At 39.3% G+C, this 16,609-nt stretch overlaps 1 protein-coding gene across 1 annotated transcript in view; it reads left to right on the top strand.

Annotated features, from left to right (window-relative positions):
* Positions 1-1,915: 1,915 nt before the first annotated feature.
* Positions 1,916-16,609, top strand: part of SCIN (scinderin) — a gene marked incomplete at its 5' end in the record, with an annotated part of 85,022 nt that continues 70,328 nt past the window's right edge. The window contains 3 exons of the mRNA XM_081244547.1: positions 1,916-2,114; positions 8,898-9,052; positions 13,925-14,086. Coding sequence (XP_081100673.1) covers positions 1,916-2,114; positions 8,898-9,052; positions 13,925-14,086 — 516 coding nt within the window. The remainder of the gene's footprint in view (positions 2,115-8,897; positions 9,053-13,924; positions 14,087-16,609) is intronic.

Here is a 16,609-nt window from a genome sequence, read left to right as displayed (position 1 = left end):
GGCTGGTCTTAAGGGAAGACTGCCAGGAACAGAAGGATGAAGAAGGGGTTTAGAGGAGCAAAAGGAAGCTCACCACCGCATAATAAGAGCTCCTAATTACTGAGCATTTTCTATGTAACAGACAAAAACAGTTGTGCATTTAATCCAAATAACAATCTTTTAAGGTGAAAAGTATTATTTTCCCATTTTATAGATGAGGAACCTGAGGCCTGCTGTAGTTAGGTGACTACAGAACCAAGAATGGACAGGGGAGGTGAATGAAAGCTCTCTGCCATGCCCCATCATTGCAGAAGAACAATAAATGGTAGTGACTGGTTTCATAATTATCATCACTGTCATCAAAACCATTGAATTCCAACCCCTCTAGCAATTGTATTTCCAGGAATTTATCCCATAGTTATAATTCATGAGTATAATAAAGTATGTTCAGAAGTGTTGTTTGCAACATTGTGTTAGCAAAATGTAGGCAAGATTTAAATGCCTATGAACTTGAACAGATTAAATAAGTTATAGTACATTTAAAAGATGGAATACCTTGATACCTTGTGGTCAGTAAAAAGAAGCAGCTCTATGAGTACTGGTTATTGATATTTTGATATATTGGTTCAGAACAGTGTGTATGTTAGCATTTCTGTTAGAAAATAAAAATTACTCTGTTATCTGTATTGTAGAAGAAAGGATATCAAATATGTCTGGAAAAATACTTAAGAAAGTGGTAACTCAGTTGCCTTTGGGGAAAGCAACCGGATGGCAGGTGAAATAGAGATACATTTTTATTGCACACCTGTACTTTTGAATTTTTTTACCATGGTCATGTAATACCTATTTTAAAACATAAATTCATTAATGAAAAAATCAAATGGTATGTTATTAGTTACCTTCGGGGACTTCTGTAATTTGGAAAACAGTGACAGAAAATGTACGTGCATAAAAACCAGCTTTCTTACTCTACATCATGAGCGATTTGCTTTCTCAATAACAATAAAATCCTTTGCCATATCAGCTTCAGTTAAATGAATGCAAAATAAGGAGTAAACTTCCATCTGTATTTTACAGTGCTTTGCCCATGCTGCAAAAGCAAAAGCTGTAGGGAAAACAATGAGAAAATTAGCACCTTGAAGCCAGGTAACAGTTAACTCAGAAGGCAGGCTAAGCATAATATCACACTCACAGACAGCGCAGCCTGAGAACACCCCAGGAGGACTGCTGCTGCTGTTGTTGTTGTTTTTTAAAAAACAAAACAAAACAAACTCTCTTGCCCAAAGGAGGCAGGTGGCAAAGAGCTTAACCACAGCTCCCTAAACCCCTGGGGACTTACAGAGCTCTGTCCCCCGGGTAAGACCGCTATCCTTCAAGGTTTTCACTCTTTCCAAGAAACCTGACATGCTGTTTCTCATGGCATTTTCAAATTGGGAAGATCAGGACGGAAAAACTTTGCCCATCGGGAATGGCGAGACTGGCTGATAAAATGATGGAGTTGATGATTAACTGTTACCTGGATAGCCAGTTGTTTTTTTTTTTTAAAAAAAAGATGCGCCAACCTGAGTTTTAATTGTTGATCTCTAGCTGTTGCCTGGGAAAATGTCCTTCCTTGGAGGAGGCATTTCCAGGAGTTTCAGCAAGTTTCCTTAGGATCTTATGGTTTCTGAGATTCGATTTCCTTCGGGCTGCGGGGAAGGACGTAGGAGGTTGTTACCAGGCGCTACGCTCCGGAGGAGAACGGATCGCCTACTCCAAAGAAACTCCGGCCTGAGCCCTTAGCCCCTCCCGTTGGAGGGTCCCGGGGCCCCGCCCCCGCAGAGCAAACCCTATAAAACCGCTGCGACCAGGGTTCTTCCTGAAGGTCTGGGTTCAGTCCGACTCCAGCGTCAGCGAGGTACCCCGCCAACTTCCCGGAACATCGCGTGCCCCAGCCATGGCCCAGGGGCTGTACCACGAGGAGTTCGCCCGGGCAGGCAAGCAGGCGGGGCTGCAGGTCTGGAGGATCGAGAAACTAAAGCTGGTGGCCGTGCCCGAGAGCGCTTACGGTGACTTCTACGTTGGGGATGCGTACCTGGTGCTACACACGACCCAGGCCAGCCGGGGCTTCACGTACCGCCTGCACTTCTGGCTCGGTGAGAGACGGCGGGCGGCCGGGCCCGGGCGCGCCCAGGTCGGGGAAGGGCGAGGCCGCTGGGGGTTGAGGTTTGCGGGCTGGTGAGCAGGGCAGCGCTAGCCGGACGGTGCTGGAGACCCTTCGCGCCGGTTGAGCCCCCGTGGGCCTCCCCCCGCCCCCCCCCACTTTGGTCCTGGGCACCTTTTCCCCAACGGCGTCCGCTCCTGCAAACGCGGCTGCGAACGCGGGGCGCAGCGAAGTCGGGAGCAGTGTTACCTCACTAGCTTTGACCTTTATCGTGTCCATCTCCCAGGTTTTGGCGCCTCCTCCTCTCGCTTCTCCCCCTTTCACCTTCCAGTCTCCAAACCCACCTCCCGCCCGGGGCGGCCGCCCGCTGCACCCTGGCGCTGGCCAAGTTCGGCTCACCTTCCGACAGGTTCAGTCCTGGTTCCCCTGTCAGCGAGGGGATGAAGTCAAACAAGTTTGTGGCATTCGCCGCAGACGGCGAGAATTCCTTTAAGAAAATTATTTAGTTTTATTTTTTGCCCTTGGGCGTCAGCTTAGAGTTCTCTATTATTTGTGGCGATTAATGTTCTGGGCAGCTTTAAATCAGATTCCAGCCTGCCCCGCGCCGCTCTCAGGTTTGGCTAAGAGAAATTCCTGTTGATTAGGATGCTGGCGGCTTTATCAATATAAGTAAATAGCTTTATATGGCAGAGTTTGTATTTAGATGAGTTGCTTTATAATAATAATGATTATTTTTTAATTTATTATTTATGTATCTGAACAAGAAGACAGTTTAGAACAAAACAGCTCCTTCATCAGTAGTAATTATTTTGGGCTTCACCCGCGCCAGGCTCTCAGGACACTGGGTCTTGAATGTTCTACTTTCCCCACCTTCTACTTCTCCTAAACATCCTGAATGTCTAACCTCTCCCTGTGAAATCCTATGCCAGTGGGCACACCCCGTCTAACAAAGCAGCGATTATCTGAGCCTTATTGCCTTCTTTTAAAATCAGCTTGCCTCCCCTAGACTGTGTTTATTTTTAGTTTTATTCATGAGTCTATGGGGAAAACACACAAAACTACACACACGTACACATTTTGAAGTCCCTGAAAGTCATTTTTTCCCCTAACATTTGAAGATTTTAAGAAACAAAATGGTAGAGAACATTAACTGATGTTCTCAATATTAGCAAACACCTGGATCAAACACTCCAAATGAGAAATCCATAGAGGGAGACAGCACTGTTTCATTACAGCACTTGATATTAAAATGTTATGCTTGCTTGAGGAGGCTGAGGCTGAGACCTAAACTCATTTTGGTTTCCTAGTGTAATATCACTGTTCCTATTATCACAGACAGTGATCTGTTTATATTTTATACCCCCTAAAAGGAACTCCCCACTGAAACCTTAATGTATAACTTATGTTCATGAATGAATGATGCCACATAGAATAATAATGTCCTTACCTTGGTTTTTCTGTTTAGAACTTGGATCTGGAATGAGTAAAAGTATCTGAAATACCACATCTGTCATATTGGTGAATGAAAATGTGAAATAACTTCATATCATGCTGTAGACAGCAGTTAAGTTTGACTTTGTCAGAGGATTCCAAGGGGGCTTTAAACACAATTGTTTTATTTCTCTAGGTTCTTTCTTATCCAGGTAAGTTCTTCAAGCACTGTGTTTCGTAGGGTTCACAGATTCGAATTAACCCATTCACTTAGTGCTCACCAGTTTCAAAAAATGTAATAGAAAATGCTTTGGGCAGAAACATTTTATGATCTTAAAGGTCTACTAAAACTGAACTTAATAGTGTGTTAATTAATAGGTTAGTTCAGTAACTTTCAACATGCCCAGCTTTGTGTGCCCAGCATTTTTGCATATGAATGATTTATGAACCTTCCCTGAAACTTTACAATCTCAAAGGTGCAATAAAACAAAAAGTGATATAACCCAGGTAAAATGTGATGAGCACTATGAAAGAGACACCATGTGTCTGTGGTTATGGGGAAGCAGAGAAGCCTTGATGGAAAAAAGGAAAATGAGGGGAATTGGGAGGGATCTTGTGCCAAGAGAAAATCACGGGAAATGTGGAAAGTTTAGTGAACTATAGGCAGCACGACCTGTAGGTGGAACTGTTCAGCAGCTCTTCCTACTTAAGTTCCCTGAAGCAAGCTGGATTTCATCCAATGTATTCTACTCTAAGACCTAAATTCGGGTGAATTCATGAGGATTATTCAGAGGGACAGATTGAGAGAAAGTTCCAAGTGGGAGAGCTGAAGTTTCAAGGGAAGAGAAAGTCTGACTAAAGGAAGTCAGTTGGAAGGAAGATGAAAGAGAGTAGAGTTAAAATCAGCCTGTGATAAAAAAAAAGGTGGCTGGTGTAGAAATGAAGAAACCCGCCAAGTAAGAGGAAGAAATGGGAAACAGGAAGAAGTGGGACACAGAATGGGAGAACAAAGGAAGAGTCATCTTTCCTGGTCTCTCCCTCAGTGTCTTTCCATAGTACCTTTGCATATCTCAGATTATTTCATTTTTTAAATTTATTTTTTGTTTTCTTTACAAAGTAGGAATTTGTTGCATGTAACTTAGAAGTTGTTGCATCGGTTCTTCCTGAAAAAACATTTCAGCTTTGTACCTAGCAGTTTAAATACATCTATCTGTGCTGGGCTCTTTGTAAACCACGGGGGATCCAAAAAGTTGGGTTACAATATACAATGTACAATACAAGGAGCTTATAATATACAAGGACTGGAGAAGATGCTGAGAAACTGGAGTTTTATACATTGCTTGAGGTAGAGGAGAATATAAAAAGTACAACCATTATGGAAAAGAGTTTGGCAGTTTCATACAAAACTGTACATGCCACTACCATGTGATCCAGCAGTCGCATTCATGGGCATTTAATCCAGAGAAATGAAATTTTATATTCATGCAACAACATGTACATGCATGTCATAGCAGCTTTATTTGAATAGACAAAAACTTGAATCAGCCCAGATATCTGTCAACAGGTGACTGGATAAACAAGTGGTACATCTATACCAAGGAAGACTACTCAGCAACAAAAAGGAACAAACTATTGATAAACACAACTCAGATGAATCCCTTAGGGAATTATGCCATGTGAAAAAAAAAAACAATTCCAAAAGGTCTCATGCTATATGATTCCATTTATATAACATTTTGGAAATGACTAAATTTTAGATTTATTGTCACCAGAGGTTAGAGATGACGTAGGGGAGGGGGGATTCAGGTGGGAGGTGGGTGTAGTTATAAAAAGGCAACATAAGGGATTTTTTGGTGATGGAACTATGCAGTATCTTGACTATGATGGTGGATATATAAATTTACATATGTGATAAAATTGTGTATAACTAAATGTACAAATACACACAGATGAGTTCATGTAAAATTGGGAAAATATAAAAAAGATAAGTGGATTGATTCAATGTCAATATCCTGGTTGTGGCATTTTGTGCTGTACTGTACTTATATACTTATACTTTAATATACTGTAGTATACTAAACTGTACATACTAAAGTTTTACAAAATTTTACATTGGAGGAAACCTGGTCTATTGATCTCTATGTCTATACCAATTGGTGTCTTCCACCAATACCACACTGTCTTACTTAATTACTGTGGCTGTATAGTAAACCTTAATATCAGATAGAATTAGTATTCTTACCTTCTACCTTGCCTTTTCTTTGTCAATGTTGTTTTAGCTATTCTAGGGCCTGTGCCTTTTCACATTAATTTTATAACAAACTAACTCACATAATCTGTAATAAACCTCAATATGATTTTGATAGGAATAGAATTAAGCTTATAGATCAATTTGGGGAAAGTTGACATATTTATTATATTACAAGTCTCACATTCCATGAATACTGTCTTTATATTTATTAAGGTCTGATTTTTTATTACCATTTTGTAGTTTTTAGCATGTAGATCATGTACCTGTTTTGTTAAATATGTATCTGAGTATTTCCGTTTCCTTGAAGTGGCTGTAAATGGTATTGTGCTTTTAATTTCAACTTTTGCATGTTCATTGTTTCTATATAAAAATGAGACTGCTGGGCTTCCCTGGTGGCGCAGTGGTTGAGAGTCTGCCTGCCGATGCAGGGGACACGGGTTCGTGCCCCAGCCTGGGAAGATCTCACATGTTGCGGAGCAGCTGGGCCCATGAGCCATGGCCGCTGAGCCTGTGCATCCAGAGCCTGTGCTCCGCAACGGGAGAGGCCACAACAGTGAGAGGCCCGCGTACCGCAAAAAAAAAAAAAAAAAAAAAGAGAGACTGCTTTTTGTTATTGATTAATCTGCATCATGCTATCTTGCTGAATGCACTTTTTCTGAAGAGGTTTATTTTGGTAGATTCCATAGAATTTTCTATGTAGGCCATCCTGTCATCTCTAAATAGACACATTGTTTTCTTCCTTTCCAATCTGTATGTTTTTTATTTCTTTTTCCTACCTTTTTGCAGTTGTTAAAACTTCCTGTGTTATGTTGAGTAGGAGTACTTGCCTTGTTCCCCATCTTTGGGAGAAAGGATTCAGTCTTTGATCATTAAGAATTTATGTGAGCTCTATGTGTTTTGAAGATGCTGTTTATCAAGTTGAGGATTTTCCCCTGTGTTCCTAACATGGTGAGAGTTTTTTTTATCATGAATGGTTGTTCAGTTAACTTAGTCATTAAACCTCTCTTTTTATTTATGTTTTATATATAAAATCACATCCCCAAAACAATTTTAGGAAGTTTACAGCATATTTACAAATATAGTATAACATAGTATAAAATAACACAAAACAACATAACATGGAAGGCATTGGGAAAGTTAGCATAGGGAAAATAAATGAAGTCATAAGCATAACTCATCCAGAACATTTGTAAGTTTTTGAACACTTATTAGAATTTCATCATAATATAACTGAATTTGATTTTAGTTTTCATTTTCAAAGACTAGTATTGGCTTCATTAAGACCTTTCAACCTCTTTAGAAGACTCTGGTTTATTCATACTGACATTCCCTGGCCACAGTGCATAAGCATCAACAAATGATAGCATAATTTAACTAACTTACTTCTAGTTCATTCATTAGTCGCATGCCTGCCCATTTTCATCTACCTAAAGAGATTACGGTTTCAACTTGTACTCAAGTAAGAATATTTATATCAAATACATCATCCTCAACACCTTTCATATTAGCCTTGATTTAAGTTTCCTTCTTAAAGCCTCTCTATACAAATCTACATCTATGCCCTTATTAGCAATCTAATTTATGGATGGGAAAGTGGACAGAAGAATGACACTAGGCCCTTTCAGACTGCAAAATTGCATGTGTTTTTTATGTGTTAAATAATTTTCTTTGACCACAACAAGTTCACAAAATTGATATCATGTCAAATACTTTTCTAGCTACTAAATTTTTTTTCTGAGAAGACACTTACTACACAGGTCCCCTCTGAGAGTGAGAGGAGTTGTAAATTAATCCAATTCTTTCTTTAATATACCTGACTGACTTCCTTTCTCCAACTTTCATGAATACTCTTAATTGGGGTTCCAGTTGAACTATAGTATTGTTACAGCTTCTGAACATTTATGCATCAATTATCCATGGAGGAAAATAACATTCCCCAATCACCTCAAAATTTTACTGGTAATGAGCGTCTGAGTATAAAAAATATCTACTAGTATTGTAATTTCTAAGAGCCTGTGCTTCAGAGTCACAGACACCTGCCTCTGGGTCATGTTCTATCAAAGGTCAACTTTATGACCTCAGGGAAATTACTTGGTCTCTCTAAGCCTCCACGTCCTCTGCTGTGACATGGTAGCAAATGGTTTCTGCTACATTGGGTCACTTGAAGATTAAATCAGATTATCAGTGTAAAACACTGGCGTAGTGCCTGGTCCATAGCAAGGGTGCTATAAAAGTATAAATGTGAGCTATTATTATTACTTCTAGAATCATTAATGATTTTCACACAGCTTAAGTAGTGGAAGTTTTTAAATGTCTTTTATAAATTTTGAGGTCCCATCAGGGCTGTCCTGGCTCTGATCTTTGTGTACATCGAAGACACTGGGTTTAAGAATTGGTGTTTGGACCTCAGTGAGGTTGCCTGGATGGGATCTGCATTAGAATTATGAAAATTAACTGTGTGTTGTGTGTTAAATTCCCAGGGTAATATTGCATATGTTAACATTCAAAAGATGTTAGCATTCTGGTTCCTTTACCCTCCCTTTTCCTTCCGAGAATATTATCTTATGCCAATAAGATAGTGAAGTGGGGACAAGTGGACTCAAAAACAGTGGTAAAGTCAAGTTACATCCATTTTCCCATTCTCAAAGTGTTGTTTAGTTCTGGCCCATGATGTTTGTATTCCTTACAAATATTAACATATTGGCATTTTGGAAGCCTGGAGATTAATTCTGAGAAAGGCTAAAACAATTGAAAAATGTTTTCATAGCCTTATCGTTGACTATACCAAATGAATGTGAATCCTACTGGAATATATTATTGTTTCTTCCTGAACATAGTCTGACAGCGGTGTTTCTTTTAAAATTAAAAAAAAAAAAGAATTGGAAAGTGGGAACAAAACAATTCTTTTAGTTATTAAAATAATATTTTATATTATACCATTTCTGCTGATCTGTTGAAGATGAATAATTTATGCATAAATTTATTGTATTGACATATAATTCAAAGAAAATTTCTGAGTGTTTTCTTATCAGAAATTCTGCCTTAATCCTGTTTCTTGCTTGATAAATGAGGTGCTGTCATTGGCCGTTTCAGGAAAGGAGTGTACTCAGGATGAAAGCACAGCAGCTGCCATCTTTACTGTTCAGATGGATGACTATTTGGGTGGCAAGCCCGTGCAGAATAGAGAACTTCAAGGCTATGAGTCTATGGATTTTGTTGGCTACTTCAAAGGCGGTCTGAAATACAAGGTGAGCACCTCTCTCAAACTGTTTTATGACCCCCTCTTCTTTTCCTATCCATCCACGCCTCGTATCTTCATAGAATGAATGTTCATTGAGGGCAGGGTTTTTTGTTTTGTTTTGTTTTTGTTTTAATCTGTTTTGTTCACTGATATATCCCCAGCACTCTCGAGACCCATAATAGGTGCTTGATAAATGTTTGTGGAATATATGGTATAATGTGTGAAATATTCTGACTTAATTTCATTTGATAGGTTAATTTTTTTTTTTTTTTTTTTTTTTTTTTTGCGGTACACGGGCCTCTCACCACTGTGGCCTCTCCCGTTGCGGAGCACAGTCTCCGGACGCGCAGGCTCAGCGGCCATGGCTCACGGGCCCAGCCGCTCCGCAGCATGTGGAATCTTCCTGGACCGGGGCACAAACCCATGTCCCCTGCATCAGCAGGCGGACTCTCAACCACTGCGCCACCAGGGAAGCCCCTGATAGGTTAATTTTTAATGATGCTAAGTAAATATGGGCAACTTGGGCATTAATAGTTTTCATTTTTTCTATTCAAAAGAATCACTTAATTTGCTGCAAATAATCCACAACTTGGGAATTTAAGTTGTTCTGGAATATATTAGTACAGTATTTATAACAATTATAACTTCAGTTAATACAAAGTACTACACACACATTTCCCAAATAGTGTAATTTGATCTTGGAAATGATACAAATGAAACCACTGAGTTGAACATATGTGTGGTTGAGCTTCACAAACTCCTACGCATACACTTGGCATACGCACCCCCCCATACACACACATAGAATTTATGTGTTTTGGCCTGGAACAATAATCATCAAATGGCTTTACTTCTGAAACAAACAAACAAGCAAACAAACAAAATCCCAAATAATTAAATAGTCTGTGCCTTTAAGGCGACCTTCAGCAAAGGATAGCTTTTCCTGGAATTCTCTCAGTGACGCTTGCAGACTGGCCATCCTTCACTATCCCCCCTGCCTCCAAGAGTGTTCAGTTAAAGTGTGAGGAACACCTTCTCTAGACAAACACTCCAGAAGCAATCTTTCTCAAAATCAAACGTCTCCAACAGGTGTTCTGCAGACCGTACCACCCCACCCGTCTGCCATATTAGCCTAGTGAAGACCTAAAACCTCAGAACTAAACTAGAATTCTGAATATACACTAAATTTGCCTGCTATGATGCCCCGGTTTATTTCTTCTTTTTCCTGATCAGAGCCTTAGTTGAATATTTTGTGATGCCATGGGGATCAGGACAAAACACTTAAAAGTTCTCTTCTCTCTCTTGAAATCATGTTTTTACTCTAGGCCAGAAACTATTAAATATGAAACTATTACCTCTTATTTTATTTAATTCACGAGTTACTTTTATGTGAAATGATCCTGAAACATCTCGTATGTCAGTGAACCCAAGATTTTGAATAAGCTGGGGCTTGTAGTTACTAGAAGCATGTACTGTGCCATCATCCTGGTTATGAACCCATTTCTGCCACATGTGGCTTGTTTGCCTCAGGGCAATTATATAAGCTTTCTGTGTTCAGTTTCCTCAAATGTGCAACGGGTGTAACAACAGCTTTCTTGTGTAGGTGTTGTAAGGATTAAGGATTAAATTAAATAATAAAAATACGTATGTTATAGTACCTATGCCATCATTCGGGTTTTATGCTATTATTAATCCTTCTGCCTATTAGTGGGACTTCTGAAATCAAAATTCTGGTTACATACTTAAAAGTGGATATGATAAAAGTAATTTTACATTATTGGATAATTATCTTCTGATTATCAACATTAAAACCACCACAGATCAGCATTTTTTAGAAAGAGGATGTTTGCAAATGGAGGTCAAATTTATCAGCAAAAAAAGTCATTTTACTGTCTTATCACTAGTGACATTGAGCAGATGACAGTGTGTGTAGTTGCAACAACATGTGATAGGAAACGTGGAAGCAGAGCTCATTTACTACCCGAAACAGCAAAGATTATTATGTTATACTTAATTTCATGCTTCTAGGAATATAATAAGCACTTCACATGTATTATCGCATTTAATCTGAAAAACAGCTCTGTGGTGCAGTTTCTATCATTATCATCCTATTAAGATAAGTAAATGGAAGCTTAGAGAGACTATGTAACTTGCCAAGCTCTCACAGCTGCTGTGTGACTGGGTGATTGTCTGACTTCAGTGCCTAAGCTGGTAACCACGATGCTATGATGCTCTCAACATAAGTAAATCATTCAAATGCCCAGATGAATTTTTTAATTTAAGAATACTCTATGGAAAGGATATTGTGTCTATTTGAAATGCGTAAAACTTGGCCAAGTCTACCATTCCCAAGTCAGCAACAACCACATTTAGTTGCTATATATAAGATAAAGATGCAGCTAGGAAACATTAAGATCATCTTCCCATGTCACTTAATCGACTTGAGTATTTTTTTCCTCTGTGAGGTTTTATAGGGAGTTGGGGAGGGGTTACAGAGGACTAATTACTTACTACTGGGCTTGCCTGGTGGTGCAGTGGTTAGGAATCTGCCTGCCAATGCAGGGGACAGGGGTTCAAGCCCTGGTCCGGGAAGATCCTACATGCCACGGAACAACTAAGCCCGTGCACCACAACTACTGAGCCTGAGCTCTAGAGCCCGCGAGCCACAACTACCAACCCCGTGAGCCACAACTACTGAAGCCCGTACGCCTAGAGCCCGTGCTCCGCAACAAGAGAAGCCACTGCGATGAGAAGCCTGCGCACCGCAACGAAGAGTAGCCTCCGCTCACCGCAACTAGAGAAAGACTGCATGCAGCAACAAAGACCCAACACAGCCAAAAATAAATAATAAAATAAAATAAAATAAAAAATAAATAATTACTTACTACTACTTCCTTATATTAAATCTCTGGCTAAGCACCTTTCCCAAGCTGAACAAGACCCAGCCCGAATCATGATTGTAAATAGCAACAATCAGACATCTGTCAGCCAGTAAAACTGTATTTATGGTGCCCTTTATTTAGAGGATCATCCACCTTGCTTTCATTCTGTAGAATAGGCAGAAAGAGGCTGGGAGTTTCCAGGGGTCGTTCAAACAGTATTCACAGTATTCATGTCTGATACAGACATGTATGAAACAAAAGTTTTTCTTTTGTGCATTTTTGGCATCAAATATTAGAGACAAAATTAATTTTTAAAATACCATTAAATGTTCACAGACTACATATACTCTGATAGTTCACCATATGAAATTATCCAAAATGTTATATATGTATTCTCAGTCTAAGTCAACTCTATATTTGATAACTTTTTTACAGAACACAGTGTTCTTAAGCTATTTTTTGATCAGATTGCAGTGTACCTCTTATTTAAAAAAATTAAGGCAGCCAAGCACAGTAATATGTAGGTGAAAAACTTGAATTTATTTTTATTGTATAATACTTTGTGCAGTCAAGAAATACAGCAATCTTTTTAAAATTATGAAGTGGGAAATTATTATATATTTGTAAAAGCTTGTGGTTGTAATTGTCTGGAGGTCAACATTTAGCATATACTAACAAAACCTTTTTATTCATGAGGGCCTTTTGGAGAAGGGGAGAAGTCTAAAGTCAATGGAAATTGAAAGAATGTGCTGTTGATTACATATGAAGCTTTACTTCTTTCTTTGGATTTACTGTATAATGTTGATGTAATAAATTTGAAAGTTGGATTATTTTATAGGCTTCTTATACTGCTAATTTTCTTACCATATTATCAGGGAGGCTTTTGATCAATAAATAAGTTTTATTTACACCGCACCTTTATTCTGCACATTACCTCATAATTATGGAAGTAAATAAAGATTATTGTCCTTAACATTTAATTTGGGAAGAGGATGAAAAAGGGAAAAGCTGATTTCAAATGGTGCAAGAAGATGATACAGTTAATCTGTTTTCCTTCAGCATTTCTTAATTCAGTGTGGTTGTATTTTGATTTTCATTTTGTTTTGGTTGGGGATGTACAACCAGATTTAGAGTATAAATACTTAGGCATGGCATATTTTGTAAACTCTTTTTACCTAAATAAATAAAACAGATGATTTTTTAATGTAAAAAAACAAGGACCAAAATTAGGAGCAGTCTATACCTGGCCAGCGCTCGGCTCCCTTCTCTGACCTGAGGCTGTGACCGTGGGAGTTTTGGGCTGCCTGGTTCTCTAGGCTCTCCTCATCTGTACTTCTGACCTCTGACTCGCCCTTAACCTCCTGTCACCTTTTTTTCTGAAATCCTTGTCTGCCTTCTCACTCAATGGTTTGAGAATCATTAGTTCCCAGAGGACAAGAGCTACAGCTCTTTTCTGTTTATGTAGCAGGGTTTTTTTTGTTTTTTTGTTTTGTTTTGTTTTGTTTGTGGTACGTGGGCCTCTCTCTGTTGTGGCCTCTCCCGTTGCGGAGCACAGGCTCCGGACGCGCAGGCTCAGTGGCCATGGCTCACGGGCCTAGCCGCTCTGCGGGATGTGGGATCCTCCCGGAGTGGGGCACGAACCCGTATCCCCCGCATCGGCAGGTGGACTCTCAACTGCTGCGCCACCAGGGAAGCCCTATGTAGCAGGTTTTAAACATGGAAGGTTTTCAGTAAATATTTGCAATATTAAATTGAATGGTTAAAATAGGAAGGACAAAGAGCCTAAAACAAAACAAAACAAAAATCTGTTGATTTGCCAGGAAATTCTCTTCTGTATATTTAATTTTTCACATGCACTTAAGTGGGTATTTTATCTTGGCCTAACAGGCAGCTTGGCACCAACACCTGTGGTTTTCTAAGCTGCTGTGTCTAGTTTGAAGCCTCATCCTTTTTTGTTTGTTTGTTTGTTTGTTTTCTATCTTCCTTCCACTGATCAGGCTGGAGGTGTGGCGTCTGGACTCAATCATGTTCTCACAAATGACTTGACCACCCAGAGGCTCCTGCATGTGAAAGGTCGGAGAGTGGTCAGGGCCACAGAAGTTCCCCTAAGCTGGGACAGTTTCAACAAGGGTGACTGCTTCATCATTGACCTTGGCACTGTAAGTTTTATACACACATGGAGATGTCTAGAGGAAAGTAAATTGTCTTCAGATCAAATCAGATGTATGTGTCATGGAAGATAATCACTTTTTCTACACACTTAGAAAAAGGTCATGTTTATGTGAGATGCAATTATATCATATGACTAATTGGCAAGTATTTAAATGACACATAAAGCAGGACTTCAAAGTTTTTATTTTCTTTGACAGGTTTAGAATGGAGTAGTGATTTAGTTCTTCCTACCATAGAGCAGAAATTGAAAATTTTAATATATTTCCCCTTCTCCTTGAACAGAGCTTCCTCTAATTATTTTTGTCCCTAAGTGTGTGTGGGAAAACATTGCTTGAGGGGGAAATTGATTCCCCCAGGAAGCAAAGATTCTAGAATTTAAAATTAATATAAGATTAGTCTAAACAGCCTGCCTGAAGAGTTTTGGGAAAATATTTTAACAAATATTAATATATCCCTTACATCCACACACATAAAATACTATTTCACACTTTTTTTTTTAAAGATTTAATTTTATTTATTTTTGGCTGTGTTGGGTCTTTGTTGCTGCACGCAGGCTTTCTCTAGTTGCAGCCAGCCAGGGCTACTCTTTGTTGCAGTGCATGGGTGTCTCACTGTGGTGGCTTCTCTTGTTGCGGAGCACGGGCTCTAGGCACATGGGCTTCAGTAGTTGTGGCTTGTGGGCTCTAGACACGCAGGCTTCAATAGTTGTGGCACTTGGGCTCTAGAGCGCAGGCTCAGTAGTTGTGGCGCATGGGCTTAGTTGTCCTGCAGCATGTGGGATCTTTGTTCCCCGACCAGGGATGGAATCCATGTCCCCTGCATTGGCAGGTAGATTCTTATCCACTGCACCACCAGGGAAGTCCCTATTTCACACTTTTTAATTTTCTCAGAATTATTAGAAGAAAAGGCACAAGTACAAATGTCAAGTATCATCTTAGTCGGATGGGCAATATCTGACTTTTCATCCAGGAAAAGAGGCCTCTTTAATGTCAGGAATACTTATCATTATTATCATGACAAAGAAGTATTATTGCAAGGTCTTGTGCTAGACTCTAGTAGGTAGGATTTGAGTTGTGTCTTTAAAACTTTGTAAGGTTTTAAAAAACCTAAAAAAGTATTCCCTGCCACTGAAAACCCACGTGCAAAGGCAAAGAAGGCAAGAAGCACAGAGCACGTTTATGTTGTCCTTTTTCTTCTAGGGATCATAATTCTCATCACACCACATACATCAGCATTCCAATCATCATCCATAACATTTCTAGATCAAGCATTGTTCAGGGACTTATTGCTTCAGTTAGCATGAGGCTTGGACTGTCTATAGAACTTGCTCAAGGTGGCACAGCCAGTAAATAATGAAGCCAGGATTAGACCCTACATATGTCTGATTCCCACCTAAGCCTTTTGCTTTACTGCCTCTCCTTGGGCAGTATTTTGGGGAAGAGCATCAGACAGAGGCCGAAAAAGTTTATTTCATAAATATATATAGGGGACACTGAGGATTTTAAAAATGCAGCTACACAAAGTTCGATTTGAGCAATATTAATCTGGCAACAGCATAGAGATTAAATATGCTAAGGTTATAAATAGTTTGGAAAATGACACAAATTATAAACTTCTTTGGGTTCCCTAAGTTAAGATACACCTCTAGTTTTATTACTGCTAATGTATAATTCGACTGTCTTGGATTATACCGGCTGTGTGCACAGTTGAAATTATGATATTAATGCCCGAAGTACAATTCCCAGTGTCACACTTAGGCATCTGCACCCAAAATGGCAGTACTCTTGCCCTGTATCTCACAGTGAATTTCATGGAAATATCCTTTTCAACCTTAGATGCTAACCTGTTCCCCTAACCAGGCTTAAGTCCTAACCTTCAGGTCTAGGCAGAAAACAGATACTAGTCTCTCCCTCCATTCCTCTGCAAACAAAACCACAACTTATACAACTAGATGATCAGGTGTGTTAAGCCATGCAGTTCCAAAAACAGCACTCAGAATCTCTCAAAGCCAATGCACAATAATTGTCTCCCTCAACTACTTACATTTTATAGCCCTTTATCCCTCTATAATTTATAAAGTATTTTACATATAAGGTGGTATTGTTCATGGAGAAAGTGGACCTCAGTTTTCATCCAAGTTTAGTGTACTCTCAGGTTCTCATCCATAAAAGTCGGGTATTTGATTAGATGAGCTTTGAGGCCCCTGTCTACTTCCCACTGATAATGTAATTCATCACTACCATTACTTGAAAATGTTTCTTTTCTAAAAAAGTATTTTATGTGTAATGTAATTGCTCTACAAATGCAGTAATCTCTTTGTCATGAATAGTATCCAACTGAGCTTTCCAGCTCTCTGCTCTTTGATCTTGAGCAAGTCATTAACCTCTTGGAGCCTTAACTTCCTTATTTCTTTTTCCTTCTTTTTTTTTTCATCTTAACTGTGGTTTCTAATGACACTACTGACATGAGCTGACTCTGATTCAGTCCCATCTGACACACAGTCATATCTG

The sequence above is a fragment of the Mesoplodon bidens genome (assembly GCF_964165515.1).
Source record: "Mesoplodon bidens genome assembly, chromosome: 9".
Classification (NCBI taxonomy): Eukaryota; Metazoa; Chordata; class Mammalia; order Artiodactyla; family Ziphiidae; genus Mesoplodon; species Mesoplodon bidens.
This window is presented reverse-complemented; position numbering and strand designations above follow the sequence as displayed.